Raw genomic sequence first — 17,756 nt, forward strand, 5'->3', positions numbered from 1 at the left:
CCTCCCCAGCGGCAGGGCTGTTCCCCACACGGGCAGGCTGAAACGCACGCTGACCTCCCCAGCGGCAGGGCTGTTCCCCACACGGGCAGGCTGAAACGCACGCTGACCACCCCAGCGGCAGGGCTGCTCCCCACACGGGCAGGCTGAAACGCACGCTGACCTCCCCAGCGGCAGGGCTGTTCCCCACACGGGCAGGCTGAAACGCACGCTGACCACCCCAGCGGCAGGGCTGTTCCCCACACGGGCAGGCTGAAACGCACGCTGACCACCCCAGCGGCAGGGCTGTTCCCCAGACAGACGCTGTGAGGTCAGGAGCTCACACACCAAGTACCGACTGGTGTCGGCTGAAGAGCTACTAACCGACTTTCGGAACCACCAGCACAGAGACGAGCACTTCTTTCGAATGACAGGTCGAGACATCTCCGTGGTCTCTGGGGCCTGGGGGATCGGGATGGGGTCCCGGGGACAGGGATGGCAGCCATCACTCTAAAACAAGGGGCTCTCCTGACCTGGGAAGGCGTCACGGGACCGTCAACCCAGGCCACCTGGGGACATCGCCTCCTCCCCTGCGGCAGGAGAGGCAAGGTCATCCCGAGGCTGCTGGTGGGACAGCCTTGCTCCTTGGAATAAAAACCCCCACCAGCGGCCCACAGAGCAACGTTATCCAGTAGCTGGCGCACAGGGAGGTTTTCTAGCGAGCGAAGCACACCCACATCACAGGTCCTCTCTTTCTAAGAGGGAAACACAAAGGAGCCAATGAGAGTGACGCTGACTCGGCAGAGAGCAGTTTATTCCCGTGGTCGTGATTCAAAGCATCTGACCCTCCACAGCCAACAGAGCGCCACCCCCCTTCCCAGACGAGGCCGCCCCACTGCAGCCCACCGGGGCTCCGCCCCTCTCCTCCGTCTACGATTCAGCAGGCTTCCCGGCGGAGCTGGCACGCCTTTCACATTCACTGGAGGCTTTGGGGAGGGGGGAGATGGAGCTTGTAACTGCCCCCGAGCCAAAGGCACTTAATGTTAAAAGATAAAAGCACAACAAAGTTACCCGCAGGCGTCCCCACGTGTTCAGAAAGCTGAACTTGAACCCACCTTCACAGGCCCCACGGAGTCGGCGTAACAATGTTAAAGACACTCATTTCCTTTAAAGAACAAAGTGCATGTGACTATAAAGACTCATTACGGCCACCACCACCACCCTCCCTTTCTGAAAAAAAACACTTAAGAGAACTCTTATTGTACACGATTAGAATTACCCAAGCTTCACACATGGAAAAAAAATAGCTCAAAAATAATCTGTCGTAGATTCTCCCTGTGAAATCACAATAGACTCTGGTATACCCACAGAACTGAGCGCCTCAGGTCCTGCGTGCATCCCGGTCCCGGCCAGGTGGTCACCGAGGGGCCCTGGGGTCCAGCCCCGGGTCAGAACCCGGGTAGGGGCAGCCTCTGGAAGCCTCGCTCCGGGGACCCCCCACCCCCGCATAGAGACTTGCAAAGAGAAACACGGCAATGGTCCGGAGGCGCGGCGAGCGCGCAGGCGCACATCGAGATTTGGTCACGCGGAGGGTTGGTTCCTTTGGCGGCTGGGCAGGTGTGACCCCAGCTCAGGTCTCTGCACACGGGTGGCCCATCCTGCGGCTGGAAGCCGAGCGCGGGCTGGACATGGCTCCTCGCGTGCTGGACGCGGCTCCTCGGGGCCTCTCGCTGGCGCTCAGCTGGCGGTGGGCAGGCGGTCGGCGGCACAGCGGAAGCCCAGGTTGGAGGCGGAGCTGTCAGGCGTGTTCTGGCTGCGGGCGGCGCAGCGGTACCTGTAGCAGTAGGACTGCGGGAGGAGAAGGAAGTGAGTGCTCCCGGGCGCTCCGCCAGGGCTCACCCGTCCGTCCGTCCGTCCGTCAGTCCGTCCGAGTCAGGCCGCACCCCAGCACCAGCGATGCGGGAGCTGCGCCTGCCCGCAGACACCCCTCCTGCACACACAGCAGGCACGCTGTGAGAAGGGGTCACGCTCAGAGTGCCCACAGCCTACCCGACCTCCCGCCCTCGGAATACAGACATTGGCGTGGGCACTACTTACACCAGTCAAAAAAATTAACCACCAGTGGTGACATAACTCAGGGTGCATCCATCTGACAGACCAGTAAGCAGCCGTTACATCATGCCTTTATGTAATGTTTAACCACACAGGAAATTCTCGCGATACAACGTTAAAAGAAAAAGTCAGAGGTCAAAGCTGTATAGGTAACACAATCTTAATCTAGGTGCGTGTGCCAGGAAAGAAGCCCAGAAGGTTCACAACGCGCCCAATAGCAGCAGGAGTTTCTCTTGGGGGTGGAGTTTCCAACTTCCTACACTAGGTACCTGTCGAATGACCTCAAAGAGCCTGCAAGCTCCACCAGAATTAAACGACGGAGAGTCAGACAAGGGTTTTGGAGTTTGCAAACTGGGGACATAGGCAAAACTCGGAAGTGTTCCAAAGAAGAAAGAAAAGTGAGAAGTTCTCAGAGTAGAAAGCACATTCTTGAGAACCAGCAGCCTGCACCCTTCCCCCAGGGAGTGGCATCAGCCGAGCGCCAGGCAGTTAGCATGATGGTGCCGGGAGGTCTGCCCGTCCCGGTGTCTGGAGGACGGGTGCCAGGCGGGTGTACTCGCGAGTCCTCGGTGATCAGAGGGCTCCCTGGAGGCCCAGACGTGTGTGCGGGCGTCGGCGCAGGGAGGGCAAGGTTCAGAGCAGCCTGAGTTCCGGACGGGTCAGAGCCGGAATGGAGTCCGGCTTCCTGACTCAGTGCTCAGCTCACCGTGTTAAATCTCAGCAGTGTGGTCAAAGGGACTCCACCACCTGTGTTCTGACCTCACCCTTTCCATATGACAGTTGCCATCTAAAGAGTTATTTGCACAGTAGAACAAGATCTGACATTTACCCAGATGATGAAGCTTCATGGTAACCATTCAGAACAGTAAGACGTTATCTAAGACCCGGCAGACCAGCCACAATTAAAGAGCAAGGCCAGGAGTACGGGGTAGGAAAGGCTGTGGAAACACCCTTAACACACCGCTTTGGGGTTTAACTATAACAGCTCCTAAAGCTAGGCATTCTGTGTGTGGCACGGTGCGTGTGTATCTTGCAGGAGCAGCACCTGAGTACATACATGTACACACGCACACCTGCAGACAGAGCGCCTGGTCCACACCAGGGGTGGCGCAAGGCACGCCCATACGTTATCCGTGTCATCGTCACAGCCAGAGAAGCCAGGTGAGTCACCCGCGATGACAGTGTGCGAAGGAGGCAGAGTTAGAACTGCACCGGGACACCTGGACGGTCACTCTGGGACACGAGAAGCAGAGGTCATTCGCGGGGTAAATCGGTCAGCGCTGCAGAGCTTGTTTGGTTTTGTCTTAATTCTTACTCTCCTTTCTCTCACACAAGTTGGCTGTTTCTAAGCTTCGTAAGACTTACCTTGGGAGCTGGCACACCGACTCCCCGGGGCACGCGGCCCCACGCGGGCAGGAAGACGGGCGCTCCACCCTCCACCCAGGGAGACAAGGCAGCCACCTCCTCGCTCTCCCTGCAGCCACGCTGCCCACACTGCCCACATGCCGGCAGGAGGGGAGGGGAACAGACAGTGTGCCTGAGACCAGGACCACAGCTGGCACTGGGAGCTCTGACGTGACTGCAGGTGACCCAGCGGGGAGACGAAGCAGGAAGACCGAGCAGCTCCAAAGCTGCGTCCCCACAGGGCTGCCCGCTGGGCCCGCTTGGGAAGCTACGTGCTGCGGTTCTTGTCGAGTGCCGCAGCCGTGGCTGATCCTGGCCCCGTGCTCCGGGCCCGTGTGGCGAACGGCACACCGGAGCAGAAAGAGACACGTCCCAGGGGCAGCGGGCAGCCGGACGGGGTCATTCCCGTGCCATCACCGCACCGCACATGACAAGCCATCATGGGCTTCCTGACGGCTGCTGGGCAGTCCACCGAGGGAGCTGAGCCCGGCATGGTCCTTCCTGCGGGAGAGCCGGGCTGGCGGGGAAACACAACCCACGTCACCCCGCTCAGGACACGCAGGTCAAAGGACGCCGAGGCTGCTGCTCTTCCCGGTGAGGGCTGCCCTTTGGAAGACCACGTGTGCCAGAAAGGCTGCAGGAAGCGGGTCTCGTGGCCACACAGCCGTGGATGGCAGGGGTCTGACTTGACGTAGTAACAGGAGCCCGGAGAGCTGGCTCATACCCCTGTTCCGGACCACGTGCCTGGAGACCGATCCAGCCGGTGTGCAGCCCACACTCTGCACCTCCAACAGGCCTCTAGGGGCTGCTGAGGCCGTGGGCCCGTGGGCCACAGTGAGAGGCACTGACTTACAGGATCTCAAAAGGAGAAAAGGTGTGTAAGTGGAGAAAATGGTCTGAGGGATACGGCCGTGGAGAAGTTCAGGCGGGTAAGGAGACAGCAAGGCTGTGGCCAGGCCCGGTCAGCAGGCGGCCCACTTCCTCACGGACCATTTCAGAGGTGACCGCATGCACGTGCGGTTCTAGGCACGAGCGATACAGCGCAAACGAGACAGTGTCACCTGCTATCGGAAGGGCAGGTTGTGGCTGGCAGCGGTCAGCGTGGAGGACAGTAAACAGGGAGGCAGGGCCAGCGAGCCTGGGTGAGGACGTGCCACACGGCGGCCGGGAAGCCAGGGCAGCAAGCGGGCTCATGACAACAGCGGGCAGCAGGTGGGTAACGGGTGCCCGCACATCCCAGGCAGCGGTCTCAGCCCAAGCCCAGGTGCACTGGCCTCTCGCTCCAGGCAGCCTTGCTGACTGCTCCCTCACAGGGACAACGGGCTGTGAACGGAACAGTGTCAAAATGCTCCAGCGTCCCTTTCCACCAAACACGTGCACGGTACTGTAACCGCTACTTCACAAGGGACACAACGCTCTTGACAGAACCGACGTGGTCTGCTCTGACCTCTCTGAGTCCACCTGCCTCCTCACTGACCGGAGAGCATTCGGCGGCTTCCCTGCAGGTCTTCTGCAAAGAGGACAGTCCTGCCCGCCACTGACCGTGTGGACCCACACTGACCACCTCAAAGGGAACGTGATCGGCTATACAGACGGGCAGCTGAGGGACGCCTCTGGGGACAAGGCACAAGAGGGAGGTCCTTGTCGGCTGGCATATTTCTATATGCAAGTTAGCTCTCAAATTACATAACAAACTATTTTAAAATAAGATGCCCACATGCCGCAAAACACAGGCTGCCAGGGCTCGGGGAGCTGCGTGGGCCCAGAGCACTGTGTTCGGAGGATTCTGAGGCTGGGACGTCAAGACAGTGGACTGGGCCCACCATGGCCACTGGGAGCTGCGTGGGCCCAGAGCACTGTGTTCGGAGGATTCTGAGGCTGGGACGTCAAGACAGTGGACTGGGCCCACCATGGCCACTGGGAGCTGCGTGGGCCCAGAGCACTGTGTTCGGAGGATTCTGAGGCTGGGACGTCAAGACAGTGGACTGGGCCCACCATGGCCACTGGGAGAGGCGTGGGCCCAGAGCACTGTGTTCGGAGGATTCTGAGGCTGGGACGTCAAGACAGTGGACTGGACCCACCATGGCCACTGGGAGCTGCGTGGGCCCAGAGCACTGTGTTCGGAGGATTCTGAGGCTGGGACGTCAAGACGGTGGACTGGGCCCACCATGGCCACTGGGAGCTGCGTGGGCCCAGAGCACTGTGTTCGGAGGATTCTGAGGCTGGGACGTCAAGACAGTGGACTGGGCCCACCATGGCCACTGGGAGCTGCGTGGGCCCAGAGCACTGTGTTCGGAGGATTCTGAGGCTGGGACGTCAAGACAGTGGACTGGGCCCACCATGGCCACTGGGAGAGGCGTGTTCCACAGCCGTGTCTGGAGCCCGGGGTATGTACAGAATAATTCCATTTTGGGAAGAAAAAAAAAAGTACACCAAAAAAAGTGGGTAGAACAAGATGATCAATAGCTTTCTTCTAGGAAGCAAAATGAATGATTTTATTTTCACGTTTATGTTTATTATTTACTTTCTCATTTTTAGTGCAATCAAAATGTTTTGTTTGGAAAACCAAAAAGCTTAATATCAGTGACGACAGAAAGAGGCCCGTTCTTTTAGAGTGGAGCAGCCCCTAACCCCCCCCCCCCCCCCAGTCAGCCTGAGTGACTGTGAGGGACGAAGCCCCACGTGGGACCCCACGGCAGCTCCGTGCTGAGTGACCCCCAACACCGCACAGGAACCCCGAACCCCGCCAGCTCCCGTCGCCGACCTGCTTCACATGCACTCATTCTCTCAGCAGACGTTTACTAACAAGCCGTTCGCTTTAAATGCCGATAATGGGCCACTAACGGAACACACAAAGAGGAAAGTGGCCTGATTTTAAATGTCCTCGCTGTTCTTTTTTTATTTTTTCCAAGCCTACTTTTAGCACCAAAAATGGTTATTAACAATGCTAGATCTCCGAGTGGCTGAAATGTGGGTCATTTTACTAATTAAGAACAGGGGTGGTGGGAAGGACCTGGTTTGGCCCCATTTCATCAAAACGACTAATTACTGCGTGAAATAGATCTCCGTATCTGGGCTAAGAATGTGATCCTAGACTCAGGAACATCCATTTCAGATAATGACCTACCAGCCTCGGGGCTCTGACGTCTAGCGGGACAAAAACGCAGTTTCCTACGAGAGGAACACTGTCGGGGAGAAAGGAAAGCTCAGCTGTGGGGTCACTGTAGCTCGTTAGAAACAAAATCTCCGGGAAAATCCCACAGCAGACCCCGGGCTTCTCGGGGGCCCCGTTGTTGCTCCCGCCACGGGCACGGGAGCCTTTTGCCAGTGACCTTGGCATCGAGCGTCGGGCAGGTGAGCATTCCCTCCAGGCTGTGGGCTGAGCACAAGACCCCCGCAGGGCTGCAGTTAACAGCGTTCAAGAACAACAACCAGCCTTTCCCGAGTCCTTACTACGCCAGCTGCTCCAGAGACTTCACACGTGCTAATGCGCCTCACCCTCCCGGCCTCAGGGGGCAGGTGCTAATGCGCCTCACCCTCCCGGCCTCAGGGGGCAGGTGTGATTCGCGTCTGGCTGGTCCACCTGGAGAACACCTGAGGCACAGGGATGCTCACGGTGAGCTGAGGCCCCCCGGCTGATACTGGTGGGCCTGGCCCCCCAGCCCACTCCGGCCCACTCCGGCCGGGACCCTCGCCGGATGCCACGTGGCCTCCGTGTCCCCTCTGTGCCCTCTTCTCCTTACTGGCGCTGCACGCTGGATGGACTGTCAAAGGTTACGACTGACCATCAGAGCTGCCTTGACGTGTGCACGCTGGCCCTGGCCCATGGTCAAAAGTAAGCCACCTTCAAAGCAACATGGTTTTTCTTTTTCAAAATGCATGACAACACTCTTTCTTCTTAGCTAATAAGAAGGCAGAGAGGATGTCAGATGAGATGAACCAGTCCCTTGAAAGACAAAACTCCCAGATACTAATCAAGAAGAAACAGATAATCTGCATAACCCTGCAGCTATTAACTACATTAAATTTATAGTTACAGCTCTAGGCCCAAATCACTCCCTTCAGGTGAGCTATCAAATAAGGTGTTTAAGGGAGAAACAGCTAATTCTACATGAACTCCTCCGGGAAACTAAAGACAAGACAGTATTTTCCCTTTCGCTCCATCAAGCCAGCAAAACGCTGACACCAACCCAGACAAGAAAAGAGAACAAGCCAACACCCATCGTGAGCATCAATGCGAAAATGCTGAACATGGTCAGCAAAGGACCCGAAAGGTTATCCAAAGGTAGTTGGTACATCGTAACTAAGTGGAGGTATTCCAGGAAGGCAAGAATAGTTTTAACATTTGAAAACCTAAAATCAATGAGTGGAATTCACCATATTGACTGAAAAAGAAAAACCACACAAACATCTCAACAGCTACAGAAAAAGCACCTGGCAAAAACCAAAAAAAAAACACACAAAAAAAACAAAACACACATCCGTTCCCAGTAAAGAAAGACTAGAAATAGAAGGAATCTTCCTCAAGCAGATAAAGGCTATCTTTGAAAACACTACAGCTAGTATCAAATTTAATTGTGCAAAGTTGAAATAGTAACCTAAGATTCTTGCCTCAAGAATGAGATAAGAATGTCTGTTCTTACCACTTCTATTCAACACTACAGTGGAGGCTCTAGAGCAGGGTAGTCAACCTTTTTATACCCACCGCCCACTTCTGTATCTCTGTGAGTAGTAACATTTTCTAACTGCCCACTGGTTAGAATGGTCACCGGTTATAAATCACCACAGTAATGGTGATTTATAAAGTAGGGAAGTAACTTTACTTTATAAAACTTATAAAGCAGAATTACAGCAAGTTAAAGCATATAATAATAATTACTTACCAAGTACTTTATGTCGGATTTTTGCTGTTTGGCAGAATAAATCTTTATAAAACAACTTACTATAGTTAAATCTATCTTTTTATTTATACTTTGGTTGCTCCGCTACCGCCCACCATGAAAGCTGGAGCGCCCCCTAGTGGGCGGTAGGGACCAGGTTGACCACCACTGCTATAGACCATGCAGTACAGCAAGAAAAAATAATTAAAGATATCCAGATTAAAAGGAAAGAGGTTAAATTGTCTACATTCACCACCTACACACACAAAAAAAATCCAATACAACCTATAAAAGCATTATTAATATGAGTTTAACAAGGTTGCAGGGCAGGAGATAAATATACAACTGTATCACTTAAATGTGTCTATTAAAAACACCCATTAAGTTATAATATCTTTTGAAAGGATAAACTAGGAAGGCTAAAAGAATACAGATTTAAAATAAGCATAAAAAATTGCTATGTCAAAGTAGACACAGTCATAGGCATGGTATTGGTATTGGGGTATTTTAGTGTTATGCTTAAATTGTCTTTTGTTGTTTTTTTTTTTTACAAGCTTCATTTTCTCCACTGTTTCTTGAGAAAAAAATGTTCTGGCCCTCAGTTCATACAGAGTAAATGGATTTCCAATTAAGAAGAGCGCCATATGTCAGCCATGATGGGCGGCAATTACGGTTCTGAGATACTTTCATGCAAAGAGAGAGTCACCCGTCCTTCACAGAAGTCTGGTTCCCCAACAAGAGGGGTCAGATACTCGTGCAGTAACAGTATGAATCAGAGAAAATAAAAAATCCGCGAGCCCTGGCCGGTTGGCTCAGCGGTAGAGCGTCGGCCTAGCGTGTGGAGGACCCGGGTTCGATTCCCGGCCAGGGCACACAGGAGAAGCGCCCATTTGCTTCTCCACCCCTCCACCGCGCCTTCCTCTCTGTCTCTCTCTTCCCCTCCCGCAGCCAAGGCTCCATTGGAGCAAAGATGGCCCGGGCGCTGGGGATGGCTCTGTGGCCTCTGCCCCAGGCGCTAGAGTGGCTCTGGTCGCAACATGGCAACGCCCAGGATGGGCAGAGCATCGCCCCCTGGTGGGCAGAGTGTCGCCCCTGGTGGGCGTGCCGGGTGGATCCCGGTGGGGCGCATGCGGGAGTCTGTCTGACTGTCTCTCCCTGTTTCCAGCTTCAGAAAAATGAAAAAAAAAAAAAAAAATCCGGGATCAGAGACGGATGTGTGCATCGATATTTAAAATGACTGGGATGACCCGGGACAATGCTTTTAATTTAAAATTAAAATTAGACTTTTGGAGATAAATCTGTCAACATCTTCTTATAAATGTAAGTGTAAACCCTGAAGTGAACTCCACTCCATGAGGCCCCCTAAAACACTGGACTAGGGACCCTCAGAAACGCAGGAGACACGCGCACCCACAAACACGCGTGTGCACATGGCCTCAAGAGACCCTGCAGCAGCAGCTCCCGAGCTGTGCTATACGTCATTGTCACCGCGAGGGCTTTAAAACCCTGATGCCCAGGTCACTCTCCAGGAAAATCTAATCGGAATGAGGTGAGAGGGGAAAGAGGCCTCAGTTTCTTTTAGAGATTCCCAAAGATTCTCACGTGCAGTGAGGGCTGAGGATCGGGTTGGAAAGCAGAGTCTGACCAGCTGCCCCCACGTCGTTGGTAACTTAATCTGCAGCCATTCTAGCTGGTTCCGAGTCTCAGCGCCAGCGCTGACGGAACTGCCCGGGGAAGGACACTCCCTGTGGTGAGACTCTGCAGAACGGCCTCTTTGCACAGGGGCAGGAGAACGGGGGCGGGTGCTGGAGGCACTGAGATACGTAATCCAAAGAAAAGGGGAGAGAAGTGCTCATCGACTTCCCAACTCCTTAAAACGGCTACTCATAAAACTCCGAGCCCGGGCGACGACCCGAGCCCAGACACTCGGCCATGAACCCCGTCGGAGGGTGGCGCTGTCTCAGCAGCACCCCCTCTACCCCCCGAACGCTCGGAGGCCCAGCCCGGACCCCAGACCCACCCCCTCATAACTCGCACCTGATCTCGACACCAGATCTGAACCAATTGCAGGCGGGCTTCCAGACTTACAGGCTGGAGAAGGTGCACATCAGGTCCTGGTTTGTGGGACCACGGGGGTCTCTCAGAGGGTCAAGAGTCAACAGATGGGAGCTGGCTGACAACAGGTCATTCTCAACCTCAGCCCTGTGCCCCTTCTCCCCGGGCCCGGGCCCGAGCTTGGCGTGAGGAACCGACCTTTCCCCTGGTTGCAGTGGCGTTAGGTCCATGTCAGCCGAAGCATGGGACACTGTGGGGCTGACGCTCACTCACCATGGACCACGCACATGCTGTCAGAACACAGATTGGAGCTCGGTGACTGGACTCACCTTGTGGCACATGTAGGAGCCACCTTTCTTCACCCGGTCTTTCCCGGAGGGGGGGCCTTTCTGCGGAGGAAGAAGAGCACTTGTGAGTCCAGAGAGCACAGCTGCCCCCCCCCCACAGTGGGACAAGTCCGTCAGAGGCAGGTGACGCGAGTGGCAGACAGGGATCCAGGGACAGCCTGGGACCACGTCCTGGTACTCCGGGGGCCAGGAGGGCGGGAGCAGGGGCAGCGGCAGCATCCACAGGGACCAGTGACTGCTACACCAGGAGGGCGGGGGCAGGGGCAGCGGCCGCATCCACAGGGACCAGTGACTGCTACCCCAGGAGGGCGGGGGCAGGGGCCGCATCCACAGGGACCAGTGACTGCTACACCAGGAGGGTGGGGGCAGGGGCAGCATCCACAGGGACCAGTGACTGCTACACCAGGAGGGTGGGGGCAGGGGCAGCATCCACAGGGACCAGTGACTGCTACCCCAGGAGGGTGGGGGCAGGGGCAGGGGCAGCATCCACAGGGACCAGTGACTGCTACACCAGGAGGGTGGGGGCAGGGGCAGGGGCAGCATCCACAGGGACCAGTGACTGCTACCCCAGGAGGGTGGGGGCAGGGGCAGGGGCAGCACCCACAGGGACCAGTGACTGCTACACCAGGAGGGTGGGGGCAGGGGCAGCATCCACAGGGACCAGTGACTGCTACACCAGGAGGGCGGGGGCAGGGGCAGCATCCACAGGGACCAGTGACTGCTACACCAGGAGGGTGGGAGCAGGGGCAGCATCCACAGGGACCAGTGACTGCTACACCAGGAGGGCGGGGGCAGGGGCAGCATCCACAGGGACCAGTGACTGCTACACCAGGAGGGTGGGGGCAGCGGCAGCATCCACAGGGACCAGTGACTGCTACACCAGGAGGGTGGGGGCAGGGGCAGCGGCAGCATCCACAGGGACCAGTGACTACTACACCAGGAGGGTGGGGGCAGGGGCAGCATCCACAGGGACCAGTGACTGCTACACCAGGAGGGTGGGGGCAGGGGCAGGGGCAGCATCCACAGGGACCAGTGACTGCTACACCAGGAGGGTGGGGGCAGGGGCAGCGGCAGCATCCACAGGGACCAGTGACTGCTACACCAGGAGGGTGGGGGCAGGGGCAGGGGCAGCACCCACAGGGACCAGTGACTGCTACACCAGGAGGGTGGGGGCAGGGGCAGGGGCAGCATCCACAGGGACCAGTGACTGCTACACCAGGAGGGCAGGGGCAGCGGCAGCATCCACAGGGACCAGTGACTGCTACACCAGGAGGGCAGGGGCAGGGGCAGCATCCACAGGGACCAGTGACTGCTACACCAGGAGGGTGGGGGCAGGGGCAGCGGCCGCATCCACAGGGACCAGTGACTGCTACACCAGAGCCAATCGGGAAGCGAGGGGACAAGGACCTTGGCTTTTCCTTTGTCATAACAAGAAGTCAGCTCGCCAACAGCTGCCCACTCTGTTCACTGGACACGAGTTGTCAGAACAACCCTCCCACCTTTGCACTCGGTGCTCAGCAAAGGTCGAACCCAAGTGACAGAAGTCACAGGACACGTTCCCTGGCTAACGCGCTGACTGGACTGTGGGCAGCAGTGCATATTTCCTGAGATGTCTGGGTGTTTAGACACAGTCCCAGACCCAGACACTGGCCACGGTGTCCACAGCCTGCTGTCACACTGGGAACTTGCTCCGGTTACAGGCGGGCGCGCTGGCAGGGAGCCCAGCTTCACTGACCGTGAGGACTGCGGGCACCCTCGCCTGCCGGAGCATCGGCGTGTGCTGAGGGCACCGCTCCAGGAGAGACGGAGCTGGACCCCGCGTAGCCACGCCACTCTGCCCTCCAGGCTGACCCTGTGCCGGGCCCCTCTCTGTGCGCTGGGCTACGTGGACCCCGTGTAGCCACACCGCTCTGCCCTCCAGGCTGACCCCGCACCGGGCCCCTCTCTGTGCGCTGGGCTACGTGGACCCCGTGTAGCCACACCGCCCTGCCCTCCAGGCTGACCCCGCACCGGGCCCCTCTCTGTGCCCTGGGCTACGTGGACCATGCGTAGCCACACCGCCCTGCCCTCCAGGCTGACCCTGCGCCGGGCCCCTCTCTGTGCGCTGGGCTACGTGGACCCCGTGTAGCCACACCGCCCTGCCCTCCAGGCTGACCCCGCACCGGGCCCCTCTCTGTGCCCTGGGCTACGTGGGCCGGAGGGCGGTCTCCATCCTGAGTACGTCTCTCCCGGCACCTGCGGTCCTGCAGGATGGAGTCTTCTGTCCAGTTAGCTGGACAGCAAGGGGCAGCGATGGGCCCACAGGAAGGAGTGCAAACGAAACGGCCCCCCTCTGTCACCACTGTCAGCGAGCCAAGCCCACGACCGACGATGTGACTAAGGCACCCGAGTGGTACGGCACAGAGGGCCATCGCTCTGCCGGGGCCACAGCGCCATGCAGCCCAGCCAGCTGCCTGCTCAGGGACCCGGGCCTGGTCCCGTCATGTGTCCACGACAAACACAGAGCTGGCCGTTACGCGTGGGCCGGAGGGAAAGCCCGCGGCAGAGGACCGTGCCGATGCCCACAGCGGCTGCTGTCTCTCCTCGGACCCGTAAGAACCAAATCTCACGGGGGGGCTACACAGGCTCCGTGTGAAGCTTCACACAGAGCTACCAAACACAGGACAAAACGCCAGAATTTTCTGGGAAACTACTGTTTAAAAAAAGTTGCATAAAAAATAGCCGCTTAACGACAATATTTAGGAGACAGCCTAAAATCAACAAATGTGAGGAGAAGGGAAGGTGTATTTGGCCACAGGCAGGAGGAGCCAGCCAAGAGACACTGCCCGTGCTCTGCTCACGGTGGCGGTCTCAGTGTGGCAGGAGCTGCGTGGGCACCGACGGGCACAGGAGAGCAGCAGCCGGGCAGGCGAGCCTGCTCCTGGCCCCACGCTGTGCTCACAGCAGCTCTGAGAGACAGGCTGCGTCCTGAGTAGCTGCGTGACTTGCACAAGGTCGCACACCTGGAAGCAAACCCAGCTCGCCCAGGCTCCAGACGGGGAAGGGGACGGCAGGGACAGCCACTTCCCTTGGCCTCACCCAGCTCGCCCAGGCTCCAGGGCTCACTCTCCCCCGACACTCTGGGCACCGGGGAAGGGGACGAGGGGACAGCCACTTCCCTTGGCCTCACCCAGCTCGCCCGGGCTCCAGGGCTCACTCTCCCCCGCCGACACTCTGGGCACCGGGGATGGGGACGAGGGGACAGCCACTTCCCTTGGCCTCGGCCGGGGCACGTCCCGAAGGTGGCACACGGAGATGGGTGCCCATTCGGAAAGGAGGCTGCTCTTCACTCGCATTATTCACAGGAATGGGGCCGGGGTCGCCCAGGGCTGGAAACCCAGCTGCCCAAGGTGCAGCGAGGGCACAGGGACGTGACCCAGACGGAGCGAGACACGGGGCTCAGCTGTGCTTGCCGTCAGGGTCTGCAGAGCTCTGGTGCACAGGACGGACAGAATATGCGGTGTTCTCTCCAGCCGACCAGAGCTGAGGCTGGGGGTGGGTGCTCTGGTCGGCAGCGAGGTCATCCGCTAACACAGTGCCCCAGGTGAGGGAGGGCTGACTCCCCCGGGACTGTGAGCCACAGGCTGCGGGACACAGCTGTGGGGGCATCAGAGGAGGGGTTCCTGCCGTGGGGGCTGGGGGTCACCCTGCCTCTGACCCTCAGCACTGAGAGAGCCGCGGGCCCCGCGGGTGCCCCGCTCTGTTTGCTCGGACAGACTCAATGGCTGCGTGGAGAAGTAGAAACAAACAGAATTTTTACCATCTTCCAGACAGCGACTGGGATTCCAGTGAGAAACACGTGTTGAAACAACGTGTTTGGAAATGTGTTAGCAGGACCTAAACATCTAAGCCATCGACATTCAACCTTTTGTCTGTTTCTCAACAGCTCCTTCCTGTGGGACGACCAACCTTGCTCCTGAACCACGGAGAACAGCGGCAATGGATAAACATTACCTCTTCCTCCAGGAAGACCTCCATCCTCCCTTAGGGAGAACAGAAAACCATTTCCCTGAACATACTCCCAATAATTTCATGAGCTGGGTATAATTATTCCCAATGTGTAGATTAAGATATTGATATATCCCAAGCTGAGAAAGATTTTTACTTTTAAATGTCAAGTCACTGTGACTAATTCCAAGCCTGGAGTTCCTTCCCTTAGAAAGAAAGAAAAAAGCTGCCCTATTGGAAGCGTGTCCCTTTCAGATAGAGCGGGAAAATGGTACCATCCCTCCAGCCTGTCGCATCACCCGTGGGGAGGTCTGCGCGGTACCGCGGGGGTGGGGAGGGGAGAGGCGGGGGCGGGCAGTCAGGACGCTGCGTGAGCTCCACCCACCCTCCTACTGAGCGCACTAAGCCGCTTCCGAACACGCACACGTGCACACATGCATATGCACGCACGCACATGCCCCCTACCTCCAGCCAGCTAAGACCAAACTGACCCTCGCTCCAAACAAACACTGCAGCCTTCCCCAGACCTGTGTGTACAAAGCACACGGCTATGTCACCAGCATCTGCCCAATAAAGCAAATGCCAATGACTCACTTCTGCTGCCCGGAAGTCGCTGGGTAGGGAAGAGCTGCTCCCTGACCAGCCTTTGCTCACAGGACAAGGACGTGTCCCCAGCTCTCCAGGGACATGTTGGGACGACCTGCCACCGTAAGTTAGTCTTGGAGCTAATATAAATGTGCAACACTGAAGAGGTTGGTTCTGCGCTGGCATGTTTACTGATCACAAGGATATTTTGGTTCAAAACTTTCCCTGAGAACGTGTGCTCCTAACTACCCTTTGCTTTTGAAATACCTGGAGTGTACACGGTGACCAAACCTCCCTCATTCTACAAACCTAGGACGGGCTTTACTGTGGGACCTCCGGGCACGTCCCTGGTCCTCCACCGGGCCCTGGCGTCCACCGGGGAGGGCAGGCAGACACACGAAGTCCTCGAAGGAAACAGTCTGAAACAGCCCAGGTGAGAGCGGCAGGGCGGACAGGAGCCGCAAGGCCGGGCTCCCAGAGGGAAGGGACGCCCAGGGGTGGGCGCTCGCCCTGGAGGCCCGCTGATCCGGCCGGGCGGCGGCGGCTACAGGGGAGAAGCTGACAGAACCTTCCACAGACGCGTGGCCGGAGGAGACACGGAGTTGGAATTCGGGCACCCAGGGAGGAAGAGCTAACGTACACCCCACAGACTGTCGGCCAGCACCCGGACCGACCCTCACGGGAGCGGAAGCTCCGCCTCAAGCCGTCCCAGCTCCTGTTAGAAATAAGCGAACCTGACGGGGAAGTTTCCAGAAGCAAAGGCAAACCCTCTCTAGGGACAGAGCACACCTTCCAGATCTCAGACAATCGTATCCCATACACTGGCTGGCGCTCAGTCAGGAGTAACCAGGCGTACGGGGGACCAGAGGTGACATCAGGAGGGCACTGGGCAGGGGGTTACCCAAGACGTCAGACGCAGGCGTCAGACACGGCAACTAAAACCCGCAGTGAGCCAGTACCAACCGGGACGGCGTAAATAAAAACACGGACAATGCCGAGTGCGGACTGGAGCAGGGTTTGTCATTTCCTTTGGTTAAAAGAGATACGGGCACCCGGTAACCTGTGACAACACGTGCAACCTCAGGGGTGGGCACGCAGGTGTATGCTTTACTATTTTCTGGACCTTTCTGAGCTTTTAGAACATTTGATCATTACATGTTAAAAAGAGAAAGAAAGAAATCAGCTAAGACTAATTCTAGCCTTCCAGGTCATGTTCAAGAGTCTGCACTTACCCTGACCAGGCGGTGGTGCAGTGGATAGAGCATCGGACTGGGATGCGGAGGACCCAGGTTTGAGACCCCGGGGTCACCAGCTTGAGCACAGGCTCATCTGGTTTGAGCAAAGCTCCCCAGCTTGGACCCAAGGTCACTGGCTTGAGCAAGGGGTCAGTCAGTCTGCTGTGGCCCCCCAGTCAAGGCACATGTGAGAGATTAGTCATCAATGAGCAGCTAAGGAGCCGTAATGAAGAGTTAATGTTTCTCGTCTCTCTCCCTTCCTGTCTGTCTGTCCCTCTCTGACTCTGTCTCTGCCACACACACACACACACACACACACACACACACACACACAAAGTCTGTACTTGATTCTCCAGACGGCGAGCAGCCACTGAGGGGCTCTGACCAGCAGAACGCCCGGTCCACCGGCCTCCCGGGGACAGTTCTGGGTCAGCGGAACAGGGAGGGCGAAGGCAGGCACCGGGGGAGCAGTGCCGTGACCCAGATGAGACACGGCGGTGGCCGCTCTGCCGGCAAGGCCGCCACCAGCGGAGCAAAGCCGTGAGGATGTGAATGATGGAGCGTGCGGGCTCTAGGGACCTGGGTGGGGCTCAGTTCTCAAAACACGGCTGAATTTTATCCCAATCAAGCCAGGAAGCAAACGAGGACCCTATGACAGAACCCTTAAATGAGAACAATGTATCCAGCAAGGACAGCATCCAAGACAGAGCCTGGCCCTGCGGAAAACGGGAATTTTCACGAGTCTTAGAAGAAACACAAAGCAGTTACAAAACCCGGAGGGAGCGAGCCCTCCGCGCTCAGCTCGAGAACAGATGGTCAGATGGATACATTCGCAGCCTGCCTGAAGGCTGGAGCGCCCAGAACCTTCCAAACGGGCAGCTGCCTCTATCTGGTGGGGGGGAACCTATTTCTGACTCCCCCAGCAAAGGCCGAGGCGCAGCCTGTCGGCAGAGGGCAGCGGCTCCCAGCCACAAACCACCAGGTTTTCACGACACTGGTTTCCATCTCGGAGAGACGGGCTGGCTCGGACCACTATTCCCGCTGGCCCTGCCGGCAAGGACAAGCAAAATGAGGGCGGGGTGACAGGGTTTGAAGAAGTCAGCTTTTTCATCCGGCGCCCGAGAAAGTGGAGCTGTGTCCCTGGACTATTCGTGAGCGGCTCACGCGTGTTACGC

At 57.4% G+C, this 17,756-nt stretch overlaps 1 protein-coding gene across 1 annotated transcript in view; it reads right to left on the bottom strand.

The window, feature by feature from the left end:
* Window positions 1–757: 757 nt before the first annotated feature.
* Window positions 758–17,756, bottom strand: part of SUMF1 (sulfatase modifying factor 1) — a 52,932-nt gene continuing 35,933 nt past the window's right edge. Inside the window, exons 8-9 of the mRNA XM_066351286.1 lie at window positions 10,757–10,816; window positions 758–1,824 (exon numbers count right to left, since the gene is read on the bottom strand). Coding sequence (XP_066207383.1) covers window positions 1,714–1,824; window positions 10,757–10,816 — 171 coding nt within the window. The 3' untranslated portion in view covers window positions 758–1,713. The remainder of the gene's footprint in view (window positions 1,825–10,756; window positions 10,817–17,756) is intronic.

The sequence above is a fragment of the Saccopteryx leptura genome, chromosome 10 (assembly GCF_036850995.1).
Source record: "Saccopteryx leptura isolate mSacLep1 chromosome 10, mSacLep1_pri_phased_curated, whole genome shotgun sequence".
NCBI classification, from domain to species: Eukaryota; Metazoa; Chordata; class Mammalia; order Chiroptera; family Emballonuridae; genus Saccopteryx; species Saccopteryx leptura.